The following is a 26,248-nucleotide window of genomic DNA, read 5'->3' on the forward strand; positions in this document are numbered from 1 at the left end:
TTCAAATATCGCTCCCAATATTCAACTACGACAGCGGTGAAATCATCAAAAATTTATAGAATATTCCTTTTATTTGAATGGGTCAAGAATGTTACGTGTGGTATGACCTGAAAGCTCCATGTTCAAATGTCCCACGAGTTAGGGTCAAACCTCAGTTGCAATGGGGTTTGCTAACTTGTTTGGCCTTACGATTATCAACTTGTTTTGGATAGACTTTCACTATGTATATCCTTCCACCTTCAAAAGCAGCAACTCTACCAATTTTAGGCGTTGGCTAAACTTCCTAAATATGGATATGTCTAGTAGTGACAAAAAGTTGCTTGCAAACTCGGTTCATGACATGTTTAGTTTCGCATATGATAGTTACTTAAAATATGGATTCCCTTATGATGAACTAAACCCGATTGACTGCGTTGGCCGTGGTTATGATCACAAAAATCCTGATAATATAAATGTGAATGATGCTCTTGGTGACTATCTACTCACGCTTGTAGACTCTCTTGATACGTTAGCAGTAAGTGATGTATGGTTGTTAATTTAAACCTTAGATCATGGGCAAAACCGAGGATTTTAAAAATGCAGTTAGTTTAGTCACCAAAAACCTTTCGTTTAACCAAAAGACAAGGGTTCAAATTTTCGAAGCAACTATTAGGTAGGTTACTAGTCAATTGTATTGTCTCAGAGTCCTGGGAGGTCTTTTATCAGCACATATAATCATTACAGACCCAATCGAGTCATTTGGTCATCTGCGACCACCGGGATATGACGACGAATTATTGAACCTTGCACATAATCTAGCGAACAGGATGCTGAACGCTCTTTCCGTAAGTCTTCCTTTTAACAGTTTTAATAATTGTCCATTACCCTGTAAGTAATTTAAATTCGGCATAAAACCCACCAGGGCTTTCTTAAACATCAGGCCATGACTTATTGATTATTAATTTTCTAGGTTCAACTCCGTTGGTTCAGAATTTTTAGTTGATCTTCCATGGTGACTTCAATCCATCTTCAGTAAGAGGGATAGTTGGTTAGTGTACCTGAATTAATTCTTACAGTTCGTTTTCCAGTGTAGGTCCAACTCCTTGAAAATGTTCACTAATGCGTCTTATACCACTCGTTCATGTAGGGCATTCTGGCCATTCGCCACTAGATTTGATAACGGGACCCCACTCTGGATTTATTAGGTCGCGGTTTATCAAACATCTGTGTTAGGGCGTTGGACATGATAAGTTCTGGAGAAAGCTAAAATATAAGACAGAAACACCCGAATCGTTATTAAAGGTTCGGAGTGCTAATATTAGGTAATCCCGTATTCTACAATACGAAAAGGGGAAAAGATTTTTGCTTTTTAGTGCTCATCGTAAGGGAGTTTGAAGATACCCTTCACTAGATTTGTTCTCACACACTGAACATGCTCAAGAGGGTTTGTGTCCCTAATAAGACATGAACCTGCTGCTTGGATACAGTAGTTTAGATGTGGTCTTAGAAGAGTGGTATTTAATTCCGAAAAATCTCGTCAAAACATTTGAATGCTCGACGAAAGAGCCGTAACTGTCGAGGATCTTTAGCGGCTCCTGAGTTGCACTGCGCAGTTGTGTTAAGGTCTTAACTTACTGTTGCCCCCAAATGCCCTGGTACCGCCGAGAGTGGAGAGCGATCGCCCTCTCTGGAAATGCTCTCACAAGGCCACGCGTATGTAGCCTCTGCCACGGAAGTCCTACTAACTGCCTTCTCGTGACATTGCTGTTGTTTACGAAATTGAGAGGACGAAAAGCGAATGTCCGGCACTTTAAACGGGTTGGTGGACACGGAAAGTCCACCTAGGGGAGTTGGAAAACCCTCATTCCAAACCAATGGTGCACATGGGCTCCAGCATCCTGAAGGAACAAATGGCGTGTGGATCAATCGTTTGTCATCGGCTACCATGGGACTGCATCTCCTTACGATGCTCCACTGCCTTGTGAGTAAGACCTTTAGGTCAAAGGCTCCGTGTGTGGCCCCCTAAGAAAACCACCTGCTTCGGTTTGGGCACCTGTGCAGTATCACAGCCCTCACAGAAATCAAGTGAGATTTGTGTTGCGCATATGTATCTGGTGCTTCCTTGTACCATTATTTATGTGTTTAAGTAATAGTAATACTGATATAAAGAAGGAAAAGTTGGGGTCCTGAAATGGTGTCTTTGGGTACTCCACTTTGACCGACTTCCATTCAGATAGTGTTCCATTCACCCTCACTCTCTGTTTTCGACCACATTACAGGTTTCTTATCCATTCCTGTATAGCACATAATATTCCGAAGTTCGAGAGATCCTGCATAAGTCCTAAGTGAGAAACCTTATCAAGTGCTTTACTATAATATGTGAATGTCACATAGAGATGTAGACCATTGTCTTCGTCTGTTGTCCAGTCCTCTCTCGCAGTCAGTAAGTAGGCTAAACATAAATGCTTATTCCTATACCCGTGCATCTCAGGAGTTAACAGATTGTATGGTTGTACATGATTTAATAATAAAGCCCGAATTACTTTTCCAATTAGCTCAACTAATGTTCTGGTTAGACTGACACGGTAGTTAGACACGATTTTTCCGTATGTAAATATAGGACTAACTGTAGCATCTTTCCAATCTCTAGGGAGTTGAATGTGGGAAACGGACACGTTAAAGAACATCGTGAATGGCCTTGAAGTAGTGTTTGTGTGATTACAGCAATTGTGGATGTAACCCACCAGGACTCGGTGTCTGAGGTTAATGATCAATTGAAGAACAGCCCCTTCAGTCACATGTACAGGTCTTATAGCTGGTATCAGTGGCGTCGTTATGGGTATTGTTAATATTACCCGTAAAGTATACTTCGCCGAAATAGTTCGATAAAGTCTCAGCTTGGACCAGGTCTGATTCAGCTAGTATATGCGCATTTTCGTGCAACAGTAATGGAGGAATACCGTCACTGCGTTTCGTTTTTCATTTAATGTACGAAAACAATCGCTTTGGGAAAGGACGGCTATCGTATGCTGTCTTTCGTGAGTAGGCCCCCAAATGCCCTGGTACGGCCGAGAGTGGGGAGGGGCCACCCCCCTCTCGAAATGCTCTCACATGGCCACGCGAATATAGCATCTGCCAGGGAAGTCCTGCTCACTGCCTTTTCGTGGCATTATTGTTGTTTACGAAATTGAGAGGACGAAAAGCGAATGTCCGGCACTTTAAACGGGTTGGTGGACACAGCGCGTCTACCTAGGGGAGTTGGAAAACCCTGATTCCAAATCAATGGTGCATATGAACTCCAGTATCCTGATGGAACGAATGGCGAATGAACCTGTTGTTGGTCACCGGCTACCATGGGACTGCATCTCCTCACGATGCTCCACTGCCTTGTGGATCAGACCTTTAGGTCAAAGGCTCTGGGTGTGGCCCCCTAAGAAAACCACCTGCTTCGGTTTGGGCACCCGGGCAGTATCACAGCCCACACACAAATGACATGAAATGACGCACTACACTAACTACACTGCTCTCGTTCCTGATAGAAGAAAGACAATTTACATTACTATTATCATTATTATTATTTACTACGTCGCTTTTTCACTCCCTTTATTCCCAAATTGTGTATCCTTCCTTTCCAACTTATGCAGTAGCTCGCCCATGGTGGAAACTCTGTCCTATCTAAACGATCTCCAGTCACTGTCTGGTTGAAAGTGAATGCTTCCACCGATTACGAATACTGAAGCAGTCTTTCTGAAACCACGTACGCCGTTCAAGCTGGCTTCCTTCAACGTTCGCACACTAATGCAGATCGGACAACAGATGGGGCTGGCTATGTCTTTAGGAAGTCTTAATGTTGATGTTTGTTGTCTATCCGAGACCCGTATTCAAGACTCTAGTGAAGTACTACAAATTCGCTCTCCATCTGTCGCTTCGAAAAGCTTGTTTCACGTGCGCTTATCCGGGGACTCTGTGGCATCTTCGTCCGGTCTTGCAGGCGTTGGTGTTGCACTAAGCGCTAGGGCTGAGGCAGCACTAATCGATTGGATCCCCATTAACAGTCGTTTATGTGCTGTTAGATTAGAAAGTTCCATCAAAGTGAGAAGAAACTGGCGTGAGAAACGGTGTCTTTTCGTCATCTCCGCCTATGCCCCGACAGATTGCAGCCCGGATGCAATCAAGGATGAGTTTTACCACCAGTTAACAGTTCTCCAGAAAGCGCGTTCGACAGATATTGTAGTATTAGCCGGAGACTTGAATGCTCAGGTCGGGCGTCTAGGCACAGAAGAGAGTCGTTTAGGTGGCCGATGGGGACTTGTTGGTCGCAGGACAGATAACGGGGACCGTTTGCTGCAACTGTGCACAGACCACAACCTGTTTCTGGCTAGCACTAACTCCCGGCACAGTCATCGCCGGTGTGCCACCTGGCGTCCTCCCTCTGCATCTCAAGCCTAGACTCAGATTGATCACATCGCGATCAGCTACCGCTGGCGTGGTTGTGTACAAGACTGCCGCTCCTTTTGGAGTACCTATCTGGAGTCTGATCATGCCCTGGTCTGCGCCAATCTCACCTTACTTTTCAGTGGCCGAAGGATTGACCACCACCAACGGATCGATGTTAGTAAACTGGCTGCAACTTCTGTTGCAAGTAAGTATCGAACGAAGCTAGCTTCTAGGCTAGCTACCATCCCACCGAAAAGTATAGATGAGCATTGGTTGCATCTTCACGACGCCATGAAAATGGCGAGTAAAGCCGCTTGCGGCTTCGCGAAACGTCCCGCTTATAAGCACTGGGTTTCTTCTGGCTCCTTACAACTGATGGAAGCCCGTCGGTCTACTCCAGGTGACCGTGAGTTTGACCACAAACGGAGGCTGTTACGTAGTGAAATCGGGCAAAGCTTGCGTAAGGACCGAGAAGCCTGGTGGTCGGAGCGTGCTAATGAGATGGAAGCAGCAGCTGCATCTAGTAACTGCCTGAAGCTCTTCCAACTCATCCGAGCCACTAGCAGCAAGAAGTCTGGTGTAAGTGAAACAATCTACGAGGATGACGGGATGCCAATCACTAACATCTCTCGACATCTTGGACGATGGGCGTAATTTTTCGAAGGGCAGTTCAACTGGCCTGCTGCTCCGGCAACATCAACCAGTTCGTCCTGCCCCCCATGGCCGGTGACGGCTGATCCGCCAAACGAGGCGGAAGTCCGCAAGGAACTCCAACTCTTGAAGCGCTACAAATCACCTGGCCCAGATGACTTACCTCCGGCTCTTTTTAAAGATGGTGGTGACTTTCTGGCTAAGGAACTAACGGTGTTGTTTGCAAAGGTTTGGGAGCAAAAAAGTGTTCCAACATCATGGAATGAGTCAATAGTCGTCCCTATCTTTAAAAAGGGTTCACGTTGTTCCTGTAACAACAATCGGGGGATAAGTCTACTTCCGATTGCGTCCAAACTATTGGCTTCTGTCATTCTTCGTAGGTTGTTTAAAACCCGAGAACGATTGACTCGCGAGGAGCAGGCTGGTTTTCGTTCTGGTCGAGGATGCATTGATCACATCTTCACCCTCCGCCAAATGTTAGAACACCGTCATACTTATCGCAGGCCAACAATCGTAGTGTTTCTTGATATCAGGGCTGCCTTCGATTCGTTGGACAGGACTGTTCTCTGGGATTGTCTATTGAAGAAGGGTGTGCCTGAGAAGTTCATTAACATCCTAAAGGCCCTGTATACGAACACCTCAGGCAGAGTGAGGGCATACAACCACCTTTCTCCCTTGTTCCATTCGAGCAGTGGGGTTAGTCAGGGTTGCCCGATCTCACCATTCCTCTTCAACTTTGCCATCGACGACATCCTGGAAACAGCTCTGATGGATGTAAGTAATGGCGGTGTGGATATGTTGCCTGGAGAACGACTTCTCGACCTTGAGTATGCGGATGATATTGTCTTACTGTGCGATAATGCCCAAGGCATGCAATCCGCACTTAATCAGTTGGCAATCAGTGTCCGCAGGTACGGCATATGCTTTGCACCCTCCAAGTGCAAAGTACTCCTACAAGACTGGCAGGATTCTAATCCTGTACTCACCCTGGATGGTGAGGAGATCGAAGTAGTTGAGAAGTTCGTGTATCTAGGTAGCTATATAAGTGCTGGTGGTGGCGTGAGTGATGAGATTGATGCACGTATAATGAAAGCCAGAGCGGCTTATGCCAATCTGGGCCATCTTTGGCACCTTCGTGATGTTAGTCTGGCTGTAAAAGGTCGGATCTACAACGCGTCGGTGAGAGCAGTTTTACTCTATGCTTGTGAAACCTGGCCTCTCCGAGTTGAGGATGTCAGACGACTCTCTGTGTTCGATCATCGTTGTCTCCGAAGGATTGCTGACATACAGTGGCAACACAACGCTAGTAATGCAGAGGTTCGGCATCGTGTGTTCGGGCGCAGAGACGATAATTCGATTAGTGTCACCATCTTGAAACACCGACTTCGGTGGCTTGGAAATGTTTTACGAATGTCGTCCCAGAGACTTCCACGTCGTGCATTATTTGCCGACTCTGGGACTGGTTGGAAAAAGCGGAGAGGAGGTCAGTGTATGACATGGTGTCGTGGCATGAAAGAGAGCTGCAAAGGGCTAGCTTCTGTTGGTCCTTCACGACTCGCTGGCTGGGGTCCGAGAGATGGTGCAACACAGTGGCTAGAGACGTTATCAGATATGGCTCAGAATAGAAGCCAGTGGCGATCCTGCTGCAACCTTCTTTTACTTTCTACATAAAGAGTGGTTCTAACTTTCTTAACTGAAAGAGTCTTCTGGTTGTACATTTCAGTCCGCCTTATCTTTTCATCCCTTCTCTTCCTACTTTCATTATTTTGTGTGGCGCATATGTATCTGGTGCCCTTTTGTACCAATATATGTGTTTAAATAAATAAATAGATAATATTTCGTAAGTAGCGTGGCATCTACCTATGGTCTTTTTACATATATTCCGCATTTTTCAGTGTTAACATTTAATTTATTTGTGGTCTGTTGACAAGAATAAGTGCCAGAATCGTTTCCTACTCCTTAGCAGCTTTCGCGTTTCTTTATCGATCCATGAAGGACCATGTGATAGCCTACATGTTGACCATAGAATGGACGGGAATTTTAATGGTCTCGAATTCGGCTTTAAACTTCTCAAATTTTCCTTCCATCGACCTATCTACGTTCACCGACCAATCTTGTGAGGTAGCACAGTCTGTAATTGCTAAAATGTTAGCCCATCAGATATTAAAACGAGGTGAAGCAGATAAATACTGTATATTGTCTGAAACCTAAAGTACAGTATAACATGATCACTGTTTGGTAGTGGAGGGAGGTACTAAATGACATCATCACTGTGGTGTGTAAAGAAAAGATTCAGCAATGGAGGTTCGTGTCCCAAGTCAATCTGTGTCGGTTTTACGATATATTGTAAATATGCACACCGGTTGACATCAGGCTTCTGTCAAAACATTCACCCGAAGTTGTAAGTTCTATCCAATTGATATGTGGTGCGTTGAAGTCTCCGACGATGAGACAACAGTCGGCCTTACTTCAAGAACGGATATGTATTAAGACAAAGTCGTCAGGAAGACAACGTGGACTACTGTATATACGTCTTATAGACACCAATACTAGATTTATTTGTACAATAAGCTACCTCACATGTCCCACTATCATGTGTCTATGATGTACTCGAAAGTAAACGAAAGTGATCTCTAACGTATAATGTTATGCCTCCTACATTAGGATTTATAACTCGATCATTTCTAATACAGATACATCCTGCAGTGATTGAAGAACAGTCCATATCTACATTGCACTACGTTTGTATGAAAAAAGTTAGATCGTGATATAGTTCGTCCATCATCGACCTTAGCTCGAATGTTCTATTTTCAAGACTACGAATGCTTGTGTAGCACACATTCAAAGTGCTTTGAGAATCACTCTTTTTGTTTGTTCATGTCTCGGTAGCTTTAGCTGAACTACTCGAAAACCCTGAATCCAAAGGTTTATTTCGCCATTTCTATTTCGAATTTTTAACTCAGTAATGGCAGTCTTTCACTTGATCCGATTCACAAGTGACCAATCTTGTCGGACACGATCATTCGACTTACGAGTTTTGTATGCGTTATTCTGTGTAACATTCCTGTGTTCGTAACTTTCGAGTGGTAATCTGGAGATCCTTAGTTGTGTCTAGCCTCCAACCCACTTACTGAATTTTATTACTTCAGTAACATGTACTCCGAAAACCTCTTCCGGCAGATTACCATAACTTCAGTTCATGTTCATACCTTTTAGTAGGGTAGTTTTCTTTTGACTCCTCGAGATTCAAAGTAATTAAACTCGAAACAGACTTGACTTCTCTGAAATTCGTGTTCACGGCTTTCGATCATCTTGTCATTTCCTGCCTGTTAACTACTGGGAGCCTTTCTTTGATTGCTTTTTGGATCAGAAGAGTAGTTTGATTCGAGCAAATTACTCACAATAAAATTTGATGAGATCAAACATTTTCCAACTACACTAGGATTAAGTATTTTCCTCCTTTGATACTCTAGGGGAGTATTCTGTGACTTAGTTTGTGAGTCCACCAAAGTCTTGCCAACTAAACGGGCCCTGTTTGTGGTCATTTTTTATTTAGAACAACATATGGGAATTTTTCACATTTTTTATTTCTTTTTTTCACGCACTATCCTCCATATCCTGTCAGTTGGGACAGCCACATCGAGACTATTTGAGACGGTGACGGTTTTATGTGGGTCTTCAGGTACTACTGTAGAATCGACCACCAATATCCAGTGATATTTCACTCTCAGTTTGTTTCCAAAGAGATTTCTCTTTTGCATGTTTCACAGTCGAGTTTTTGGCTCATCCCACAACAACACTTACTAAAATTCTCATGTTTGGCCTAATTAATCAAATAATTTTGGTGATGATCATTGTCATGGTGATAAAGACATTTTTCACCCTATCTGTGCAAGTGAAGTAATTAACTATTGTATGAGGGTACCACCGAAATACGTACACTTCATTTAATATAAATCAATTTGACGGATGATTCTCGTTTACTGTGTTAAGAGTAATCCGCCTGAGCCAGGTCCTGTTAATCACCTCCGATTTCTCACATACTTGCTTACTTTTTCAGAAATCGGATTCGTTTCATTTAGACGATGGCATCACTAGGTGTAACTCATCAAGTTCAAATTTGTATATTTTATTTCGAGCCGTACTTTTAGTTATAAGAGCTAGTCATACTACCCGGCATCCCAGACTAGAGTAGCTCGAGTGGGTTTTTAACCTGAAATATAGTCGTTTAAGGTTGAGTGTCTTTACCACCTGCCCAACGGTCTGATAAGCTCTTTGGAGAATGTCAGAATTTCAAATAGACGTTCTTTTGAGTGTTTCGTTTGGCTATTTACAAGAGTGGATAATTTCCCATGGGCGTCAATTAGAACCCTGCTTTCGGCTTTTGAAAAGCATTATGAGACTAATGTTTTTAATCCTTTCATGTTTTGATTTAAAGGACACACCAACTGGAATACCCTACCCTCGATTTTACCTAGATTCTGGTCTGAAAGATAATACAACAACTGAAAACTGCCTCGCTGGTGCTGGCTCATTGTTACTAGAATTCGGCTCCTTAAGTGCATTACTCAATGATTCTAGTTACGCTTCGATAGCTCGCCGCATTATTTTAAATTTATGGAAAAAGCGATCAAGTGTTTCTGGACTTTTTGGTAAGCTTTATTTCATCTGTTGTTTATGGCCCACTAACTCGCTTTGTTTGTTGCAAATATTTAGTCAGCACATGCAAATAAATAATTAGATGGCTCCTACCCTAGTAGATTCCATTTGGCTTACTTATGGAACATTTTTATGTTTTAGTATTAGTATTACTATAAAATATACATGTATATTATTATATATCATTATTTGAGGGTTTATTCCGAACTAATAACGCAATTGGTTATCCGATTTGGAAAGATCATCTTACATTGTATTCGCTTACTTATATTCAATATGTATCATTAGTTTGTGATAGTTGCCTTAGAGATTACATGATATGGTCTTATATTTCAAACTTTTTGATACCTGTTGAATATATGAACAATCGACTAGATGTGAAAAGTATCAATACTAATCATGAGATTAGCAAATGATTTGAAAATAAAAAAAAAACAAATCGGGCGAAGATATTTCTTTTCAATTAGTTTTTTATCACGAAACAATACTCATCGAGTAGTTATGTGGCTAATTCTTATCCAATCAGCGCTAGTCGACACTTGGAGAACACTCTAGAATCCCATGTAAAAACTATAAATATACCAACGTTTTTCTTATTGTGCTTCTTACTTCTATCTACCCTTGTTATTCGGAATATAATTTCTATCCTGTTCAACCGTGTTCTGATTTGGGGACTTTCCGAGAGCATTGTTGTTCAAGAATACTAAGCAATAGGAATAGCTGGGTCGTAGCAATATGTAACGGTTATAACCAGAGATAAAAAAAATCAAACAAGATTTAGATAAATCTTTAAACTACAAAATTTTCAACTCGATTTCTCGCTAGCTTGATATTTCCTTTATATATTATGGGTCCTTGAAGCCTTCCAGTCTCACTCTAATTTATGTAAGCTTGGCATATACAACTCAGAGAATGTTAGACCGGCAGTTTTCTTTCCTGATTTTACTTTTCTCTATCATTTGTTCTGTTAATTAGTTTTATGGTCGTTTATATTTTATTCTTTCAAATGATAAATAAATTTCATTTCTGATGCATACATATCCTTATATACAACCTTTCTTTTATATATTACCACCACTAAATTAACTACTTCTATGGATCCGCTGTTCATCTTGTTGTGTTGACAAGGTATGGCAACTTGGGCCGATGCATAACTGTGCCTGGTCCTACGTTGTAGCTGACTGACTGACTGCATACATCATTGTCGACAAGTGATATCGATAGGCTTTTGTATCTTAACATCTAATTGAATGTTTGTTGGTAATATGAAATCGGGAGGGCGAAAAGCGAATGTCTGGCGCTTTAACCGGGTTGGTGGACACAGAAAGTCCAACTAGGGTAGTTGGAAAACCCTGATTCCAAACCAATGGTGCACATGGGATCCAGCATCCTGAAGGAATAAATGGCGTATGAATCAATCGTTGGTCACCGACTACCATGGGACTGCATCTCCTCACGATGCTCCACTGCCTTGTGGACTAGACCTTCAGGTCAAAGGCTCCGGGTGTGGCCCTTTAAGAAAACCATCTGCTTCAGTTTGGGCACCTGAGCAGTATCACAGCCCTCACATTAATCAAATGAGATTTGTGAGGCGCATATGTATGTTGTACCCTCTTGTACCAATATTTATGTGTATAAATAAAACAAAATAAAAAATATGAAATCCCTAGTTAAAACTTATGAGAAGCGAATCATCATCAGTTGGGTTGAAATTTTGTTACAATAAATTATTCAGTAATAAACATTATTAATAGAATTTCATTTCATTTCTAAGATGATTTGTGTTAGTGACGAATACCTGCTTCGAATATTCTAATAGCTTTTTATTGATATATAGTCAATTAATCTAATGTATTTTAATTGATCTTACTGAGTCAACGTTAGAAAGTTTCATGTACTCAACTTGTTTTCACTTGAGTTAGTGGGCGAAGAAAAGAAGAGGATAGAAGTAGTTTTGTTCACAGTATTGAAATAGGGGTAGCGAACTATTCACACAGCTCAAGTTAAATGTTCATCAACTTTTTCTGTGCTTACGTCTTATGTTATACTCTGAATAGTCGACTTACAATTCATTTTTATATTGTTTGTTTGAATCTTCTTATTAATGTTTAGGGCTGCAATTGATTCAAACAAACAATAAAAAAATGAATTAAAACTTCACCCTGTTGTGCAAGCTAGTAGCTATCTGGACTCAGTAGCTAAGTGCACAAAATGATGACGGTTGGAGCGGATGTTACTGGGTTCAAGTCCTGGAGTGGACGTCAACTCTAAGATCCAGATACACCCAGCTGACGAGTCCGAAGTAGGACGAAACGCGTGTCCTGGATTCCGTTGCTAGCCATCATCCATGTTTGCTTATAATCAACTTATAAGTTTTTTGCGAAACGTTAGGGGTTCACTTCTCGATTTATTGGAAGATTACATATATTATCCATTTATTGAAGTAACTCCTATCTACTCTGGTGGGTTGAAATCTTAGTGATTAATTACTGTAAATTATCAACACTATAAGTTTATTAAATTTGATCTTTACATAGTGGGCTGTCGTGGATTGGTAGCTTAATTAGTTAAGGCACACAAATCTTAACTAATAGATTTGATCTTGGAGCCTCGCTCCACTTGTTTCACTAGTCTTCACAAAACTATAGTATCCTTCAAAACGATTTCAGAAAACCACTCCTGGTAAAACAATTACATTGAAATGCATGCTGTAATTATCTTGTTACACATTATTCAACTTAGTTGAATCAGTGCTGAACATTTTTCATAAAATTGATTGGAAAATAGGCAGGTTGGTTGTGATTCGGCGTAATGTTTGACTAACGTTTCACAACTCCGTACGTGTTTATGCTATATGAATTTATTCTACCGTAAATCAGTGCATGTACATTAAGCCCTGGCGTAAGTCACTGCTATTCGATCATCGATATCTTCTGAATGTTGTCTAACGAGTGACTATTGTCAAAGCAACTAAATAGTATTAAAAAGTACTCACTATAACCGTTTGTTTCACCTCGCACAATGCATTAATCGACATGTGACTACTAATATGCTGGGTAATATTTATTTCGGCAACTTTGGGAAAAAGTTTGAATTATTTTTCTTATTGTTTAACATTTACACAGGCTCAACAATCGATGTAGATTCAGGCGAATGGATAAATCGAATGAGTGGTCTCGGTGCTGGACAAGATTCATTTTTTGAATATTTACATAAAGTAAAATAAAATTTACCTTCTGTTATGAATCTTATTACAATTATAGTTGTTGTCACTAGTTGTTAGAGGATTGAAAACTTCTGGGTATTGAGACATCTTTTTGTCTTATTCTGGGGGATGCTTAGTAGTACCAAACCGAAAGCTTATATGAAATAGAATTCAAGACAACCATTAAATCACGTGTTCTAGTCTCGTTTCACTTAATTCGGTGTGAGAAATCGAGTATGAATTTTATTTTTCGCCTAAGTAGAGTAACCCAAAATTTGTTTAAGCAAGTTTGTGCCTATTAAATGAATGACAAAGCAGACTGTTGTAACTTGTGCTGCCTGGATGCCCTGTTAATATATAACATGACAATACTGCCAATTAGGGAGTAGTGGTTTATCGATCGGACCAATGACACACGAAACCCGTACGACCAGTCTAGAATACTTGTCGGTCCTGCTATCTGTCTAGCCCAGCCAGTTAAGTCTAGAACATCAATAACAGCTTCTGCGGTATGAATCATTGATTTCAATCATACTGGGTTTATATACCAAACAGATAGACCACATCGTACCATAAAATAGGAGAAAAACGTTCAAGATTTAGTCAAATGTGGCTGTGAATAAGGGAAACAGTAATCAATAGACTGGGTGTAATTCATAAATGGTAAATTGTATAATAATAGTTTATAGTTCAAAATAAACCTCATGATAAAGGGAACATGAATATGAATAGTTGAGTTATTTAGCGATTATACGATAAAAATATACACATAATATTGGTACATAAATGGATCCCAATGTTACCATTAACTATAGTTATCGGGACATAACACACCTCCCCTTTTTTGAAAAGATCCGGATTTTAAATTTCCCGATTATATCCTCCCCCACGAAATAGCGTTGGATTCTCATATTCCCAAGTTACATTTAAGGTGACTCTTTGTATAACATATTTCCCGCATTCCATAGAGAATCTGCTAGAACTGACTAGATGATAAGGATCGATAACATTTGATGTGAGGTCAGAGTTTGATTTAGTATATAGTGAATCACTATGATAATCAGCACACATCCCAAAAAAACTATTCATTATTCTTTTCGGGACATAACAAAGCTCACGATGAAAAATATTTCCAGATGAATCGATTATTCACAAATAATCAGAATTTTCAATCATAGTTATATATCATACTATTCTCCATGAGGTAATTCCTGGAGTTCGTGACCAGTGGAGCTAATCCATGTCAGGTAGAGACAGGTATCTACCTCAGTACAATGGAAGATGGTCGCGCAATTTCGTGGGTTGGTTGAAGTTAGACATTAACACCGTTGGATACCGGCTCAGTGGTCTATCGGTTAAGTGCTCTGGCAGAAGACTGGCAGGTTCTGGGTTCGAATCTCGCGAGTGCGGGATCGTGGATGGTCACTGCTGAGGAGTCCCACAATAGGACGAAACGGCCGTCCAGTGATTCCAGGTTTTCCATGGTGGTCTAACTTCAATTGACTCATGATCTCATCTATAAAATTACAAAACCCCCTTCTGATAAATATCGTATCACTGCACCGACATTAGGCTATACTTTAAAAATTGTAAAAATCACAATAATCAAGTGTACAATAAGGTTAAAAATGATTCAATTTATTCTAATGTATCATCATTTCCAAGAAACGTTATCTGTATTGTACACCAATACCCATGTTGCAAGTTATCTAACACCTATTTAGCCTAGACACTGGAGAAAAAAACTATATCATAATATTATTATCATTAAAGCTTATTGTAAAGATGAAATTTAATCAAATATTATAGAATTGATATGCTTATAAAATTATCCATCCATAATTTATTACCATTAGTACAAAGCGGACCACAATATCGGGTCATTTAACCCAGTGGATTGTATAACAAATAGACTCATAAAACGCACCTATCAACCAATCAAATTATTAATTTTTGTCCTTTGGAAACCGGGATATTACAGTGGTAACTCTTCTAAAACCTTATAGCATGAACTAGAATCTCGCAAGGATATATATATGTATATACTCTCAGTTTGTATCTTCTTATTCAGTTATCGCTAATAATATTATTTATTTTAGGCATATATTCTATTTGGTGATAATGAATTGGGACAAATGTTCTACGAAGCATTAAGTAGCATTCAGTCACATTTACGTACTGGTCGACCTCAATGTTTATCTGGTAGTGGTTCACCACCAATCTATTGGAATGTTGATATGTATTCTGGTAATAAAGTCAATCATTGGATAGATACATTACAGTCAGCCTGGTCTGGTGTATTAGTAAGTTTATTTCTTAAGAATAACATAATCTTATCAATTGAGTTATAACTCCTGCATCCTAGCTCTATGGATCAAAATATTGACGTAAAAGTAAACACAGGAACTAATGCAGTGTAAAATGCTCTTCAAATGAAACTACATGAGAGCATTTCGAGAGGGAAAGCTGACTTTACCCACTCTCAGCCGTATCAGGGCATTTGGGGGCTCTAAAATATATAACCTGTAGTAGTAGGACATAAGAATTCCTACTTTTAAATAAAGCCAAAAAGCAAACAATTAAGACAGTGCAATATGAATTTATAATATTTTATTGTTATTTCTTCAACTGCTTACAACTGTATTCTCATTCAAGTATAATATTGGGTTATAATGGACAATAGTGACAGAGAGAATTGTGATAACAATTGTTGTTGTGGCTTTATTCAAAATGATAAAGGGAACTAATCGTTTGTTTATGTTCATTACCTTCAACGCGTAAGTATTATCAATCTTAACTGTGGCTATGTAAATAACAGATTTAAACATGTGATCAATCCTCATCGAGTAAAGTAATTGGGAAATTTGTTGTGAATCCTAAGTTGGAGCAGGCAAAGAATATATAAAGGGTAATTCGACCATGACATGATAACTCTAACAGATTTCTGACTATTGGTTTGAAGGCTGAAATAAATAAAAGCGTTCTAGTATCTATTTGCAAGTTGATCACTATCGTGCTTCTCAATATCTTTCTAACAGATGATCAGTTCATCATAAAAATTACTTTTGTGCGTATAGAAATTTACTCATTAGAAGCATTTTGGGTGATTTTGTTGAAATATTTGTTGTAAATACTGTTTAATATTCTCTGGTCACGATACCTCACTCGACTCACATCCGGAATCAAAATACTAATTTAATAAAAACATTGTATATTCCAACAAACTTGAACAACACAGATTCAGCGTAGATTGAATGTAATTTGGCTAGTAGTAGAACCTAAGTTGTGCGTTCCCTCCTTCTTGGGACCCGTCAGTTGGATGCGCCTACATTCTGCAATACATCCAGCTGTTGAGTCCCAAATACGACGAAACGCACGTCATGGGTTACGCTGTTAGCCAAGTTCCATCTGGTCTATATCGAATTGTGTCAAAATGGATATATCGCGGCATTCTGCAAAAGATGCCCATGTACCATCCAACACTGATCAATTTTCAGTCAAAACCATCAATAGTGGGATGACCCAAATAATTTCAAACTGAGTCAAACATAAAGTTGTAAAACTATTACAGTTTATGTGTCATTTATACAATCTATCATAACATCTCAAGTCGTCTAAAATTACTGAACAGTCACTAGTTCGATGTTCTGGAACTCACCTTCTCAAACTTTATTTATTTATCCGAAAACAAACAACTTCTTTTGCGACCTTATTAACTCAATTGGAATCTTCGCTACATCATGATACACATATTCATCTGTGATCACCTTCGTATCTATGAGTATGTCGATGTTTGTAACAACTTAGACCTCGCAACATAAAATGAACTCATTATTCCTCACAAATATTCATATTTGCTGTCTTCGAGAAATAGCTCAGTTAGCTCATTCCGATTCGACCCTGATTTACGGAAGTAATAGCTGGAATTTTAGCCCGCTAGTACTTATATGATTTTGAATAGTTCATAGTTTAACATTCGATAAAACAATCTATGCTATTTACCATTAACTTCTCTCTATTTATTATTATTATTATTATTATTATTAATGTAGGTTCTTCATGGTGATTTAAATGAAGCAATTTGTCATCATGCTGTACATTATTTCATTTGGAAAATTTATGGTTTACCTCCAGAACGTTATAATATTATGACTGAGAAACCCGAACTGTACTTTTATCCACTTCGTCCGGAATTCGCTGAATCGACATACCTTTTATATAGAGCAACGAAACATCCTTTTTATTTACATGTTGGCAAAGATATTATGGATGGTATCAATAAATATACTAAAGCTGAGTAAGTTTCTCTTATATAGTTAGTAACTTTATCACATAGCTTTAACTTTAGGAATTGAGAAATAGAAAACTGTAATGCGACTGGAACTGAAGTATGATATATCTTGATGCCAGAAATAAAACAAATATTGCTAACAGATAAGGAACTATTTATCTATTAAAAACTAAAAACGTTCCTTTATCTTACCGATACGCTCATATCCAAATTACATATATTAATTATTCGTTAACTAAATCCAGACTGATTCGGTACAAATGAATTCCCACTGCTGCTCACTAGTGACTGGCTCCAAGAGATATTTCCTGGAGTTCTAGTGAGAATCAGTAACCAGTGGAGTTCAACCAGGTCTGTTGTGGGATATCAACTCTGATGACAATGATGAACGGTTGCTCAATTTTGTGGATTAATTGAAGTTAGACATTAATACTGTTGGATGCCGGCTTAGTGGTCTAATGGTTAAGCGCTCGCGCGCGAGACCGATAGACCCTGGGTTCGAATCTTGCGAGGCGGGATCGTGGATGCGCACTGCTGAGCAGTCCCACAATAGGACGAAACGGCCGTCTAGTGCTTTCAGGTTTTCCATGGTAGTCTAGATTCAATTGACTCATGATTTCAAATATATTTATTTGACTAATTGAATTGTCATCCGATGAACGCGAATCTGTTAGGTTCAACGTGTACACGAAAAATTGTCTATCTTATTTTTGTTTGTTTACATAATATCCCAGCCCTCACACAAATATAATGATTATACCGATGAAGATAACGAACTACTTATGTGCACTCACCTTACCGGTTTGCTGTTACTTGTAAATTATCAGTTCAATATTATCATACTACAGCAACTTCATAGTTCTAGTCGTTTATAGAATAAACTTAAGCAACTGTTAAAAACCAGAAAGTACTTAACGACCGTTTTATTCTAGTATGAAACTCCTGATTAGTGGTAATCTAAAACATCAGACTCAGAATATTCGGGTTGTAGGGTGAGTATGTAGTATCGCTTTATATGTTAAGCCCATGTACTTTATTCTAGCTTCTGGCCAAGCTAATTCACCTATACATCATGAGTCATATTTTGATCTTGTTAATTATTCGCTTATTAACCTTGACCATATTTTTATATGAGCGTATATGTGTACCCTTCGTATCCTATTCATCATATGTCTGTCATCATTTTTGTCTGACTATAAATGTTGATTAACGCTTGCTTAGAATGAGTTGGCTTCCCCGCCATCTCCAATACGCATTATCTTTCGTTTCGCTCTCGAGTTGGCTTCCCAGCCATCTCCAGTGCGCATCATTTTTGCTTCTCTCTCCTCTATTCGCTTCATCACTCTGTTTCCCTGGCCAGATCAATGAGTGTAGAAAATATATTTATTTTAAATCCATTCTCGTATTTGACGTATTTAACTCCGTGGTTCACCAACGCGGAATAAGTCATTTATTACATACGAGGATAGACAGTACGTATATTTTGACAACAAACAATCATTCATACGATCAAAAAGGAATCAGATTTAGGCCACAACAAGTACTTCACCTTTAAATATCTGTGTTAGCATTCAGTCGTTTATATTTTAAATGTCAATCAATTTGTAATATTGTAGACAGTCCTCTGATGATGTTGGTAGCTCGCACCCGACATGGTCAAATATCACTTCTCACTCGAACTCCGAGAAATCACCTCTTAAACATAGTCGCTAATGGATACATTATGTTACTAATACTGTATAATGTGCTTGTTTTGTTTTCCAGATGTGGATTTGCAACTATTCATAATGTAATTGATAAATCTAAAGAAGATCGTATGGAAAGCTTTTTTCTAAGTGAAACATTGAAGTACTTATATTTGGTAAGTTCATGAATACAGTTATTTAGCTATAATTCACTTAACCTTGAAATTTTCTTTGTTTCAACCTTACAATTATTTTGTCTTTAAAAAGAATATTTCTGATGGAGTTTTGTTCTCTGAGCTGGATGGTTTAGTCGTGGAGCTTTCATCATCCTTCTGAACGACATCATCAACACAAATTTCTGCCAGAATATGAGTAAAAGATTTTGTAGAATAAAAGAAAACATCTGTTTAGTATTAATTAAGAAATAGATTAGACAACGTGTATATTGAGATAGTTAAGAACATGGATTACTAAATACTGCCATTTTAAAGTAATAGATTTTGTCCCTTGGTCATGTTCACGCATTTTGTCTCAGTGACTTATGTACCTACGGAAAGATGATGAAATATGTTTGGTAATAGTTATATCCCGAAGAGAATTATGAATGGTAACTTTTGGGGACCATTTATGGACCAATATGATATGTATATTTCCCATTGTATAATTGTTAAGTAACTAAACTATTCATATTCTTGTCCCTCTTATCACAAGCTTCATTTTGACCTATGAACTATTATTATACGATTTACCATTCTTGAGTTATCCCCAGTCTATTGATTACTGTCCCCCCTATTCACAGCCACCTTTGGCTCAATCTTGTACAAATGTTGTTTTCCTGTTTTATGGTACGATGTGGTCAGTTTGTTTGGTATATAAACCCAGTATGTTTGAGAGTAAGGATTCATGTTGCTGAGGCTGTTATTGATGTTCTGGACTTAACTGGCTGGGCTAGGCAGAAAGCAGGACTGATAAGTACTCAAGACTGCTCATACGGCTTTTGTGTATCATTGCTCTGATCGATAATTCACTTCTCTCTGATTGGCGGGAATCAGCAGGGCACGCAAGCACTCAATCGATTTAACAGTAATGTATTATTTCACGAAAATTCAACTCGAATTACACAAAATAAGGAATTTGTAAGTGTCATAGTTTTAAATTTTTGGACCACAATAAACTAGGATCAGACATCAGAACAATTGCACCCTATATTTTCGATTCCCAAGGTTATTTTGAAAAATATATAAATAATTACTTTTTCCTTGTCATCATCGGATGGAGTGTGAGTAAACATAAACTAGGTCAAGAGTTCTCGGTAGGGGCTTAGTATCAGTTCGGTTGAAATATGTTTTGTGTTGCTTCCATCTACTACACTAACTCTTCGGTTTATTAGTTTATTAATATTTTGATTTGGGTATCTGGACTGGGGTCATAACATAACACACTATGGAAGATAATCAATTTCCCAAAAATTATTTTCATCTCCTGCAGTAGTGCTATTCTCCTCCAGTAAATTTGGACTTTTCTATCTACTGGAATTTCCCGTATGATAAGATGTCCTTCATTTTTTACGGTTACTGAAGGTGATACTCCATGTATTCAATCGTCGTTGTAAGATTTTGACTATGTTTATGTATTTATGCGCGACTTATGCTCCGCCTGTTGCTCTTCTAGGATTACTGCCAGTTCGGAGCCAGGATAAAGGACAGGGCTTGAAGATGAAAGTTGAATGATCTTCATTTAGAAGAGTTATGAAGTCTCATGGTAAAGGCTAAGGTTCTTCGGAAGTTACAAGGTCTATGCTCCTTCTAACAACCAGACCAACAATTAATATAGGTACAGGGAATGTCCGGACGGTGTGGGAGACTAGGTGAACTAATAAAATAGCTACAGAAGTCAGGTCAGTCAGTCAGTCAGCTACAACGTAGGACCAGGCACATATATGCATCAGTCCAAGTCAGGAGATACAACTTGATGGTACTCGGAATAAGTGAAACCCATTGGACCCAATCTGAATAGAAAAAACTGGATTCATGAGAGATGCTGTTGTAATACGGTCGACGAAAATACCTCCCACACACAATCAGTTGCATTGATGCTGTCCAAAGAGGCACGAAAAGCACCTATAGGATGGGAATCTCATGAGTCCGGAATTATCAAGACATTTTTCATAACAAAGAAGGAGGTAATTACAATGAGTGTTATCCAGTTATATACATCCACCAATGGTATAATGGAAGACGATGAAGATCAGTTTCATGGAAGGCTGCAACTACTTACTTATTCCTTCAAATCCCAGGGCAGAGTTTAAATGGTTTGAATAATTTTTTCTGGTTAGCGTTTTTTAGCGAGTTGGTTTTTTACGGGATGGGGTCGCTAACTCCATGTCCAACCCTCTTCCTTTATCCGGGCTTGGGACCGGCAGTAGCCCCCGGAGAAGATACAGGCGGAGTTGAAGGCTGCAATTGGTCGTAGCGAAATACTCAGGAAAGGACCCGACTATCTTGACGAGAGATTTTAACTCCGAAGTCAGAATAGACAACATCGGGTTTGAAGATATAATGAGACGACATGAGCTGACTGGGAAAAGGAAGGAGAATGGTGACAGATTTGCAAGTTTATTTTCATCCAACAAAATGGTTATAGGCGGCACAATAATCCCCCACCAACACACACAGAGCTACATAGGTCTTGCTGGATGACACCACAGAGAACCAGGTAGATCATATCTGCATCAGTAAAAAATTCACAAGGTTAATGGAAGACTTGAGAACCAGGAGAGGAGCTGACATAGCTTCAGATCACAACCAACTGGTGGTTGCCAATATGAAACTGAAGCTAAAGAAGCATTGGACAACTGGACAAACAGCATTACAGAAGTTCAATACAGTCTTCCTTTGAGATACTGACATACTCAACGAATTCAAGATAACTCTGAACAACAGGTTCCAAGCCCTACAGGAACTACGGAAAGAAGAAACTACTGTGGAAGATAACTGGAATGGGATCATAGAGACACTAACTCCAACGTGTGAGGAGGTTCTAGACCGCAATAAGCATTATCATAAGGAATGTGGCTCTATCGAAACCCCGGACAAGATTCAAGGAAGGAAGAATAAGAAGAGAACAATTAACAACAGACTAACCAGGTCAATGAAAGCCGAGCTTTAGATCGAATACACAGAAGTAAACAAGAGGGTGAAGAAGAGCATTAGAGCTGACCAGCGGAAATACATGGAAGATCTAGAAGTGACAGCGGAAAAGCTGCAAGAGAAAGTAATATGATACAGCGAAAAGACTATCAGAGAAATATGGTAAACCAGAGCGAGCAGTCAATGACAAAAAAGGCAAGGGAATCACTGAGATTCAGGAATAGGGGAACAGGTGAGTAGAACACTTTAAAGATCTCTTGAATTGACCAGCCCATCAGTTTGTGTTCTATTGTCTCTCTTAGTCGATGGTTCAAATGCAATTTATGAAAAATCATCTTGGTACTGAATCGGTCATAAAATAAAGAGCACAAGAAATCACTCATGTTTGTTGTTTTCATCAACACATACCATGTATGTTGATAACTTATCAAATCATCCTTATTTACAAACGATTATTTCTGTACATCACAAGTTTTTCACTACGACTTTTTAGTACATTTGAGCAGTTGATGGGAAGGTGGATCTAGTAACAGATTGAGATCTTTATATTTGTATTGATGTTTTGTTCTATTTGTTAAGTCCTATTCAAATCTACATCTCATTACGTATTCCACTACATATCCAGGATTTAAAGTATAATAGACATGTAGATCAACGTATTAGTGTCAAACTAACTTAATTCATAGGAAAGATTTTGGTTGAAGGTAGTCAACAGGAAATCGTGGACCTAGGTTTTGTGCTACTTGGCACTCGTCAGCAAGGCATACCTGTAATATTGAGGGAACTGATGCTCTGTGACGTATTCGATCCCGTGTCATCCAGCTTCCTTGTCAGAGTCGTTACCACTGAGCTTTCCTGACTGCAACTGGCCTCCTGTAGGAGTGACATGTATTTACAATTGATTGATCACTGGGTGGTGATCAATGTCATTTATATCAGATCATTCTTAGTGCAGATTGAATTCATAGGTCATAAAAGGTTGACTAATTCACTTTTTTTAATATCAACAACACATTATTATTAAACCATAAGAAATTATCAATATCATTATAATTACAATTATATTTGTTCCTTTTGGTTTCTTCTCGTAGTTATTCGATGAATTAAATCCCGTCAATGTGAATGAATATGATTATGTATTCAGTACTCAAGCACATTTATTTCCAATTAAACGAATTCAAAATCTAATGAAAAATCTTCATATGAATCCATTTACCTTCCTCAATAACTCTCAGGGTTATGACTTTGTGAAAAATAGCTCTGTAAGTATTTAACTTTTTCTTCATAATTTGAAGTATTGTTATTATTATGATGGCTCCCAAATGCCCTGGTACGGCCGAGACTCAGGAGAGTCCGCTCTCCCTCTCAAAATGCTCTCACATGGCCACGCGTATATAGCCTCTGCCAGTGAAGTCCTACTCACTGCCTTTTCGTGGCATTATTGTTGTTTACGAAATTGAGAGGACGAAAAGCGAATGTCCGGCGCTTTAACCGGGTTGGTGAAAACGGCGCATCCAACTAGGGTAGTTGGAAAACCCTGATTCTAAACCAATGGTGCACATAGACTCCAGTATCCTGAGGGAACAAATGGCGTATTAATCAATCGTTGGTCACCGACTACCATGGGACTGCATCTCCTTATGTTGCTCCACGGCCTTGTGGATCAGACCTTTAGGTCAAAGGCTCCAGGTGTGGCTACCTAGGGAAACCACCTGCTTCGGTTTGGGCACCTGGGTAGTACCACAGCCCTCACACAAATCAAAGAAGATTTGTGCGGAGCATATGTGTCTGGTGCTTCCTTGTACCAATATTTATGTGTTTAAATAATAATAATGATAATTATTATGATGATCAGCTGTTATTGAGAGGATGACCACTTAGTTATTCAGCAAATTAGAACCTAGAACATGTATACATCGGTCCAAGTTTTCACGCCGTCGCAACACGGAGATAAAATTAGCAAAGCAAATCGTCGAATCGTAACAGTATCAATGGTAATAGAGAACATTAGGTATAGAAAATGATTCATATTCTCTGTTCTCTCATTATACACAGTGATGGAAGAATAACATTAAACTGATAGCCATTTTTCTATTTTTTTCATTCCGTTTCGTCCAATTATATTGCTAGTTTTAAATTCGTTATAATAGCCGTGAAATTAATGTCAACCCTTCATTTGCACATCTTCCACCAGTTATCCTTTGCATCGTTCATGATTCTTCCAATTCCTTCCTATTCCTTTCAGTTCAATCTTCTTTTGACAAGCATTCCACTTCTGATTGGTGTTACATGCTACTTACATCTGTCAACAAGAGTAGCATACATCACACTATTATCCAGACATGGTAGAAGAGTTAACAGGGAAGATAGCAGATTTTTTAAAAAGTGAAAAGAAAACGATCGATATTGGCAACCTGGTAAGGTGACTACGGAGCTCAAAGAACAAATGATTGAGTCCGGCCACATATAAACGATTTTGAGAATAGCTATTGATGTGTTATCTGCATACTTGTAAGGCCTTATTACAAGAGACAGGAATCCGTGGGCTGAGGTGACATTTTTAGAATAGAGCTTTAATAAAGTCTTCCTTCCGTTATGAGTAGGTATCATCATCACTTATTCTCACTATAGTAGTAACACCTTTCTGCCGTTATACTCTAATATCACTAGTCAGTACAACTTCTTCCTCAAAACTTAAGTTGCTACTCTTATTCTTATCGTTCATTAACCAATCTGTCTTGCATAGTAAGAATTTAAAGAATAAGTTATTTATTTAAACACATAAATATTGGTACAAGAAAGCACCAGATACATATGCGCCATACAAATCTTATTTGATTTGTGTGAGAGCTGTGATATGCCCATTTGCCCAAACTGAAGCAGGTGGTTTTCTTAGGGGGTCTCACACGGAGCCTCTGACGTAAAGATCTGATCCACGAGGCAGTGGAGCATCGTGAAGTGATGCAGTCCCATGGTAGCCGGTGACCAACGATTGGTTCATACGCCATTTGTTCCCTCAAGATAGCGGAGTCCATGTGCACCATTGATTTAGAATCAGGGTTTTCCAACTACCCTAGTTGGATGCGCCGTTTTCACCAACCCGGTTAAAGCGCCGGACATTCGCTTTTCGTCCTTTCACTTTCGTAAACAACAGTAATGCCACGAGAAGGCAGTGAGTAGGACTTCCCTGGCAGAGGCTATATATTCGCTGGCCATGTGAGAGCATTTTGAGAGGGAGAGTGGACTCTCTCCACTCTCGGCCGTACCAGAGCATTTGGGGGCTATTTTGAATCACCAACTTTTCGAACGCGTTAACCGGTTGCGTCACGAAGGTGCAGTAGCGTTAGGTCATTACCATTAAAGAAAAAATATTTATTCCTTTTTAATTCCAAGTTATTTTACTGCCCCATGGAACTTTCCTTCTCATTTCTTTTTTTTATTTAAAAAAATTCTCTTCTTCTAGTGTCCCAATATTAAATTGACCTCTTCACAATATCCAATGAACGATGATCTTTGGAAAGCAACTGGTGTTTATATTCATGCAAAATTTGCTTCCTTACCTAATATAAACTGTGATCTTTAGATGTATTCTTCTTATGTTTTTTTTAATACTAATAATCATTTTATTGTTGTTGTTGGTGTATTTTTAAACCCTTTTTTTTTGTTACTGGATACATCATTACTCTATTTGTCCTTTGGGAGGATCCCATGTATCTTGGCAACTAATAGTAATGATTAATATTATTATTATTATTAAAGTGAATAATTTAAAAATAAGGAACGACTTATTTCTAAACTTATCAATGTGTGTTCAATAATTTTTCTTCTTTAGAATGCTCAATTATTCTTATTTTTTTTCTAAAAAAGAATTTACGTAATAATGTATGTACTACTTATTTACTTACTAATATTATTTTTCTAGTTATTCACTATAGATGTAATAATTATACTCAGGAGATTGTCTTTTCTTTTAATGTACAATAAATTGCCTTGTTTTAACTTATTGAATAATAATATATTTAAAGATATATAATTGTGTAGATTTCGTTCTGTTCTGCATCATTTGAAGGTTTTTTTGTAAGGAGTGGTTCGTTTTTGAAAAATTTTGTCGTAAAATGGTGTTGTGACGAAAGGTGTTCAAAATCTGACATTGATACATGATTTGCTATGCATTGCCCCCCCCCTCAGAACT

At 38.7% G+C, this 26,248-nt stretch overlaps 1 protein-coding gene across 1 annotated transcript; it reads left to right on the forward strand.

The window, feature by feature from the left end:
* Positions 1-289: 289 nt before the first annotated feature.
* Smp_100120 (er degradation-enhancing alpha-mannosidase-like) lies at positions 290-26,095 on the forward strand (the record flags this gene model as incomplete). Its single annotated transcript, XM_018799794.1, has 10 exons — positions 290-514; positions 549-652; positions 683-824; positions 9,506-9,719; positions 12,852-12,943; positions 15,031-15,234; positions 16,984-17,228; positions 18,987-19,083; positions 23,148-23,318; positions 25,520-26,095. The coding sequence occupies 10 exons, from the start codon at positions 290-292 to the stop codon at positions 25,637-25,639; spliced, it is 1,614 nt and encodes a 537-aa protein (XP_018651548.1). The 3' UTR covers positions 25,640-26,095.
* Positions 26,096-26,248: the final 153 nt, after the last annotated feature.

The sequence above is a fragment of the Schistosoma mansoni genome, chromosome 3 (genome assembly GCF_000237925.1).
Source record: "Schistosoma mansoni strain Puerto Rico chromosome 3, complete genome".
In the NCBI taxonomy this organism is placed as follows: domain Eukaryota; kingdom Metazoa; phylum Platyhelminthes; class Trematoda; order Strigeidida; family Schistosomatidae; genus Schistosoma; species Schistosoma mansoni.